Source organism: Pseudonaja textilis, chromosome 1 (assembly GCF_049901715.1).
Source record: "Pseudonaja textilis isolate UNSWEBS1 chromosome 1, rPseTex1.2, whole genome shotgun sequence".
NCBI lineage: Eukaryota > Metazoa > Chordata > Lepidosauria > Squamata > Elapidae > Pseudonaja > Pseudonaja textilis.
Window position 1 is genome coordinate 114,510,506 of NC_141990.1, and position 7,614 is coordinate 114,518,119.

Here is a 7,614-nt window from a genome sequence, read left to right on the forward strand (position 1 = left end):
GGCAGATCCCAATAAAGCAGCGGGTTTGCTTAGCATTAAGTCCCTCTAAGCTCTCGGATTTGCCATCCTCTCTTCCTCCTCGCGAGCGCCCGTCTAAGCCCCGAGCCCTGGGGCTGAGCAACTTCTACCAGCTTTGCTGAGCTTTCCTTAGGAGTCTCGAAGGCCCCCATTGATCCGCTATAGGCACCCCGTTGCTTACTTGGAAGGCCAAATCCCACAGTAGAACCTGTAGCCGAGGACCTTTGCGCAGAGCTGCGGATCTCTTTAAAGGCGCGCCTGAGGAGGCGCTGGTGCAGGAAGCCAGGCGCTCTCCCGTATTTGCACAGTCAGCCGGAGCCCTGAATCCTCCGCGGTGAAAGGCTGCGAGAGGACGAAGCGGTTTCAAAGTAGGAGAAAACCCAACCGTCTTTCCCAGGATTCTCCCACTCCCTCGCCAAAACAAAAAAACAAAAAACCAGTCACAAGTCAAGAAGGGAAGAACTCCCGAGCAGAATTCACAATTAAAAACCAAGATTGTTTTTGAACCTGTTTCAACCGATTGGAGAAATGGCGCCATTTCTATACAAGTTTGCGAAGTAAATCCCACCGGCTTTCCCAAAGTTTACTCCCTCTTTTAAGATTGCAGCCAGAAGTCGAAAACCAGAGCAAAAGGGCACAATAACGATACTTAGGATAGGTGGGAAGAAAAGTTAAGAACACGGGATAAAGCTGCACGAGAGAGTAAGGAAACCCTCCTGTTTACTCTCCCTCTAGTCCCATCTCCTATTTCTAGTAAAGGGCAGAAAGAGGTTTCCCCAAACCACACGCGGGAGTCGAGAAACCCTCTCAATCGGGTCTCCCTCAGCCGTGGGGCATATTCTTGGCGCCTAAAATAGGAAGGTTTTATCGTCCATTAAAGACAACAGCCCCCCAAAACTACATTGAGAGGTCCGCACATCACCTAAAAGTAGCGATGCCGAGTTTGGGGTGGGGGTGGGGGGTGTTGATGGGTTTTTTTTTCTTTCTTTCCCGCTACTTCTCTTGACTCGGTTTCGGTCGGTATTTTCAGTTCGCGTCTTTCCGTTTTAAGCACCACAATTGTGCTTAGTGTCCGTTAGTGTCGTTTATACTGCTGTTATAGGTGGTTAATTACATTTTAAAGAGATCACAAGCTCGGCTCAACTCAGTGCAGAATCCCCACTGACACGGTTTGGCGAAAGGATACCGTTCAAGGCTCCTAACGGGTTGTGTGTAAGAGGGTAGGAGGTGGCGGAGGCGGAGGCGGCAAACGAAGGGTCGGTCTTAGGACCCGGCGGAATCCTCTCGGGGCAGACTGAGGCGGGGCGGCGCCGAGGGGCCGGGAGCCCGGAGCTCTGGGAGAAAGGACCACGAGTTGCCTCGTTAAGCTCGCGCAGAGCGGAGCGGAGTCTGAGCGGGCGGGCCAGTATATACACTTATATAAAGAGAGAGAAAGAAGGGAGCAAAGCAGAGGCAGGGATCGCGCGCCTTCTGGCCGCCTCTGCCGGAGAAGTCTGCGTCCGCCGGACTTGAGCTCCGCCCTGAGAGAGACCCTCGCCCCGAGAGTTCGCTGCGCTGCCTACCTTCTTAGGCGCCCGCCCGTCCGTCCGCTTCTTCAAAAGTTGTGGGACTGGCTCCATGGAGTCCAGTTACGCGTCCGCGACGGAGAAGGAGTCCAGTCACGCCCGGTCAACGACGGTGGCAAACCGCACCAGTTTAGCCCTTTCCCGGTCTCTTCGCCGCTCCGTCTCGCCCAGGGAAGGGTGAGCGCCACCTCCGCTAGACGAAAGAAAACTCCTCCGGCCGCCGCCGCCGCCTTATCCGTCGCGTCGAACTTCGTATCTCCGCGGCTTCTCCCCCCGCCAACCCCGAGGAGAGATGTTTCTTCGTCGCGACCACCGAATCGGCAGCCGCTGCCGCTGGCGGAGACGTCCTCGCTTGGCGGCCGGCACGTGCTGAGGCGCCGGCTTTGGCTTTTAGCAAAGAAGAGGGGGAAGAGAGTGCGGCGGAGGCGGCGGGGCGAGCCATGGTCCGCCCGGCGGGCGGGAGGCGCCTCCATTGGAAGAGCCGCGCGCACGTGCCCCCTTTTGCCGTCCCCGCCGCCCAGGTGGCTCGTGTGCCCTCGGTCCCCGGGCTGGATTCTCTCGAGGGGTGGCGTGAGGAGAGGAGGGCGCTGCCCTCCTCGGATTGCTGAGCTGAGTTCTCCCCCTCGGCAACTTTGGAGGCATGGATCAAGCTAGGCTCTGCCAAGCCACCGCAGGCCTAAACGCCTTCCACGCCAATGACTCGGACCAGACCAGGAATTGCAGTCCCGAAGAAAGTTCCATCTACCAAGATGGCACCCCGTTCTCCTGGAAGGTGGTTCTCACCATCATCTTGGCTCTCATCACTTTGGCCACCATATTGTCCAACGGTTTTGTTATTGCCACTGTCTACCAGAGTCGTAAGCTCCACACCCCGGCCAATTATCTCATAGCTTCCTTGGCGGTCACTGACCTTCTGGTATCTCTCCTGGTCATGCCTATCAGCACCATGTACACTGTGACTGGGAAATGGACCCTGGGCCAGATTGTGTGTGACATTTGGCTCTCTTCAGACATCACTTGTTGCACTGCTTCCATTCTCCATTTGTGTGTGATTGCCCTGGACAGATACTGGGCCATCACAGATGCAGTTGAGTATTCGACTAAAAGGACTCCCAAGAGAGCAGCAGGCATGATCGCCTTGGTGTGGGTCTTCTCCATCTCCATCTCCATCCCTCCTTTCTTCTGGCAGCAGTCTAAAGCTGAAGAGACGTCTAACTGTGTGGTGAATTCAGACCACATCTTATATACCATCTATTCCACCGTGGGGGCGTTCTATTTTCCTACCTTGCTGCTGATTATCCTTTATGGAAGGATCTATGTGGAGGCCAGATCTCGGATTTTGAAACAGACGCCAAAGAACACCGGCAAAAGATTAACTCGGGCTCACTTAATAACAGATTCCCCCGGGTCAACATCTTCGGTCACTTCTATAAATTGCAAGGTCTCGGAAGCATCCAGTGAAATGGGGTCTCCTGTATATACAAACCAGGTCAAGGTGAAGGTATCGGATGCTTTTCTGGAAAAAAAGAAACTGATGGCTGCCAGAGAGCGGAAAGCAACCAAGACTTTAGGGGTTATTTTAGGAGCCTTCATTGTATGCTGGCTACCCTTCTTTATCATTAGTTTAGTGTTGCCTATTTGTAAAGATGCTTGCTGGTTCCACATGGCCATCTTTGACTTTTTCACGTGGCTGGGATATCTTAACTCTCTGATCAACCCTATCATCTACACTATGTCCAATGAAGACTTCAAACAAGCATTTCATAAATTGATACGGTTCCGATGCACAAGTTGAATGATAAGTGCAGTTAAATATAAAGTCTCTGGTGTCGGAGGCTTGAATGAATGCATTTTGTGTGACTGGTTCTTCAGGTAGGTGATTATTCTTACCATGCTACTGTCTCTCCAGAAAACAGTATCTTTTAATGGCAAAATTGGAATTCAGTAGAGAGGAGAGTCATGCCAGTTAGCAAAGGCTCTCATTCAGGTTAGAGGTGTAACTACGAAGCAGCCTCCTTCTGAGCCTGGGTTTAAAAATATGCTGCATCTTACTCTGCTCCCACTAATTGAAGAAGTCTTTTTGGCCTTAACATGAGAGTTGATCCTGGATTTTGCCTTTGTAGAGCCATTGTGGTAGGAACCGGAAAGGTTTTGGACAACTTTTGGGGAGACACCCAATCCAACGTGACTGTACTGTACTTGAACTAAGTGACTCTCATCCCATCTCTTCTGCTAGGAGATCTTTGCCTCTCAGACATCTGTGTTTGAAAGTGCTTTGCCATGTTTCCCTCCTTTTTAACTGCTAGCTTGCTAAATTAAAGACTATGCAGAGTAGATTATAAATGAATTGCGCATGATGCTTAGTAGTTATATGGATCAGAGACCTGGAAGAACTAGTATTGATAGTCTTATGATAACGATTCCTTCACCTGCTCATAATAAACGGGCTGAAGGAATGTTGGGGAAGCAATCAAATATAGACAAAACTCAGCATGAGAAGAGCAACTCATCTTTTTTTTGGACAGATGTGCCTTCCTTTTTGTTTAACAACTTGCCAGGATCAGCCCCCTCAAAAAAGCCAAACTATTGTACATACATATGTTTGCGTGAGTGCGTGCATGGTGGCCTGCAGAATCGAGTGCCAAAGCTTGCAAGCTTATTTTTCTTTATGTTTCCTTCCTTCCTTCCTTCCTTCCTTCCTTCCTTCCTTCCTTCCTTCCTTCCTTCCTTCCTTCCTTCCTTCTCATCATGTTTTTAAATCATTCATAATCAGCTATTCTTTCGTTCAGTTGTTTTAGTTGAAAATCTTCCTTTAAAGCTTACTTACATTTGTTTGCTTCCAAAAGGGGAAAAAAGATGTTTATTCCTTATGTGGACACTGAACAAACTGTGGCCACCATGAGTGTAATAATTCTTATTAAATGAACCTTTTCCCCCTGAAAAGGACTTTTTCTCTATAATGCAAGGCAATTTTTTCCTTAATGCAGATTTCCAAATCTTAATATATTCAGTTCCTAAAGGAATCTACTCTTTTCCTGATGCTTTCTAGTACAGAACCTCATCTATGGTTTTAATTTCCCTTATCCTTACTCTTCATTCATCTCCTCTCACATGTCCCGTCCCATCCTTTCCTGAAATGCGTTGACAAACAGATTGAATGAGTGGTTCCCCTACATTATTAATGCCACTAAGACGACAAGGCGGGACAGGAGCCAGTTTCATAAACTGAGAAAACTGCGAAGTTTCTTTGTTATCTGCCTAAAGCCCAGATGCAAAGAAGTGACTCTTATACAATATTCACTGCTTTGAACAAACTGTATTCAAAGCCTTATTATAGTTCATGCTTGCTATGTTATATAATCTTTGAAAGAAAGGTAACTGACTCAATACGTCCCCTACTATTCAAGTTAAAGGCATGACTAAAATAGCGTTTATTATATAGGACAGTCTGATACAGGTTTCCTATGGATTATGAACTTTTTTTTTTGGTGGGGAGGAGAGATCTCCCAGGTTTTGCCTTTGATATTAAATCGATGATGGCACATCGGGCCAGAAACCTCCCAAAAGTTTTGATTAGAATCCTTTTAGAGAGCTTTCGTTCTGTGATTTGGGTCAGGATTGGTAATAGCTTCCTTTGCCCATGTGTTGGGTTAAGTAGAAAATCTGACTAATGCTTCTCTAGTGATAAAAATAGAAGTATAAATTAAGACTTCAATGTATGACCAAGCTGCCCAAATGAAGAATAGGGAAGAAGAAAATAAAATCCTCTGTATCTTAACTACTGCAAGGTCTGGAGAGCAGCACCAGGGATAACTTCATGTGACTCCATCTTAGCAACATCTTTGACCCCATCTCCTGTCCTACCTGATTCCAGCAGCCATATTAAGGAAGCACAATGGGCGCTCACCTTTGCTACCTCATACTTTTCTACATTCTCATGGAATTCGTTGCCATTTTCCCCTATAAAAGTAAGACCTCAACAGTGATGTTTATAATTTTACTTCCTTCCCCTGAAAAAAAAATAAATACAATGCTTTCACAGTGTGAGTTACTTTCACCGATCCTTGTTAGACAGTAAATAAGATTTATATATTATCAAGAAAAGCGTTCGATCTTCTTTATTCCAATAGACCTAAAATGTAAATACCACCTGAGATTACAGCAAATGGGTAGAAGAAAGAAATGTCAAGGAGTGAATGTCAACAAACACAGTAAAATTTTATATTCTGGTTTTGTTGAACTGAAATAAAGATTAAACTCAATTGGATTTTTTATGAGGCCTTTATGGTATTATTATTTAAATCCAGTTCTTAAAAATAATGGTGAGTTCAGGAAGAAATTGAAAACAGATACTTTACTGACTTTGCAAACATAACTTTTCTCTGCATTACTATTTTGTTTTCATGTGTTACGGCTGCATTTTTTCATGTACTGTAGCTAATTCCCAATTATTTGTTCTTGAAAGAGCTGCTAATCTCATTCTGAAAGTCCTGAAATGTAACTTTTGCACTGAAATGAACTGTACACTGTGGCATAACTTCTTCAGGTTGCTTGTTTATGGAAAGCAAATGGTTATTCAAGAAATATTTATTTTTGTTTTGAATCAGTAAATGTTGATACTGTAACATTGAGACTTATTTAGCCATCAAACTTCACAGACAAGGAAGTGGAATGGATTGCTTGTCTCTTAATACTGTTTGCACTACTACAGTCTTCTTCAAAAGTGGAGGACCTTGCGTTCCTGTTTGGGGAACGTAAGAAAAATGTGAAAGTCCTGTCCTTTCATCTTTTTAATCAATCTGGAATTTAAAAAATAGCCATTTGATGTTGTGATCTTACAGATTTTTTTCATATGTATGATACTGTTAACAAAAATTTAAAATCATTTGAAGTACTAATCACTGTTCTGATCCTTTAGGTTGTTGGTGTGTACAATTGGAACCTATTTTATTATGTATTTTTACTCTTGTTTTTGAAGATCAGATAAAATATCTCTATGTAATAAGCCCAGCAGTCAAAATTTAAAAATTCAGACTATGTTGTTCTGTTCCATTTGCTTTGAAAGGATTGCATTGCAAGTGTTTGTCTTAAATGTAGTTGAAAATCAAACAATAAAAAAGCTTTCCTGTGATAAAAAGAGTATTTGATAGAAATTGTGTTACTCAGGAAAATGATATTTGTTTACTTGACTGAAGCTTTATATCGTTTATATGAGGATGAGACAGCAGGAAAAAGATAACAATTAATTGTAGCTAAATTTGGCAGCTGTAACGTGGAGCCACAACAAATTTAATACAGATCAAATATCTTGGACAGCATTCCACTTCATCAAATATGCAGATGCGATCCTTAACAGTGATTGGGTTCAAGCCATGGTTACTTGAATAAGTGACAATTGTCTGGATTCATATAACACGGTAAGCAGTAAACGAAGAATTATATAATAATTTAACCAGATACGCAAAACTGCCAATGTATCTGGTAGAGTTCCTTGTAGGTCCATGTATTCTTACTTGTTTTGGGGTTGCTGTAAGATGTTGTATTATTCAATTTAATTCATGTATGCTGCCTTTCTCCCATCATGGAATTCAAAAGATATTCATGGAGGTTTTCAGATAATGTCTTACCAGGCATTGACTAAACACGTATTGCCTTCATTCATGAGACATATACCTGTTTAGATTCAGCAGGATGGCCACATCGTATGTCCCTGTCTTAGATATCTTTTTAGAAAGGCATACATTCTGATATTTATTTTTACTTCCACTGAAGGCATTGTTAGGTTAAACCCAAGACTTCTAATAAGTGAAAGTAGTTTCCCCTTTGCTAGCAAGCGAAGCTGGCTTGGAAAAACAGAGAACATCCTGTGTTGAGCAGGGCATGTAGAAACTGTGGGGAATCCCATTGTCAGCATGCTGACACAGCATGCTGTGATGTCCATTCTTGAAATCAAGGCAGTTCTTGGGCTAAAGAAAATAATCCTTATTCTAATATGCAAGTAGTTTAGCAATCCATTATCCAATTGGTTTAA

General features: G+C 44.2%; 1 protein-coding gene across 1 annotated transcript; it reads left to right on the plus strand.

Annotated features, from left to right (window-relative positions):
• Window positions 1-1,298: 1,298 nt before the first annotated feature.
• On the plus strand, window positions 1,299-6,915 carry HTR1B (5-hydroxytryptamine receptor 1B). Its single transcript, XM_087915090.1, has one exon. It carries the CDS (start codon window positions 2,224-2,226, stop codon window positions 3,376-3,378), a length of 1,155 nt encoding a protein of 384 aa, XP_087771216.1. The 5' UTR covers window positions 1,299-2,223; the 3' UTR covers window positions 3,379-6,915.
• The last annotated feature ends 699 nt before the right edge of the window (window positions 6,916-7,614 follow it).

What these genes read in the sequence shown, in the direction of transcription:
- HTR1B (XM_087915090.1), top strand. Translation starts at nt 2,224, where the DNA reads ATGGATCAAGCTAGGCTCTGCCAAGCCACCGCAGGCCTAAACGCCTTC.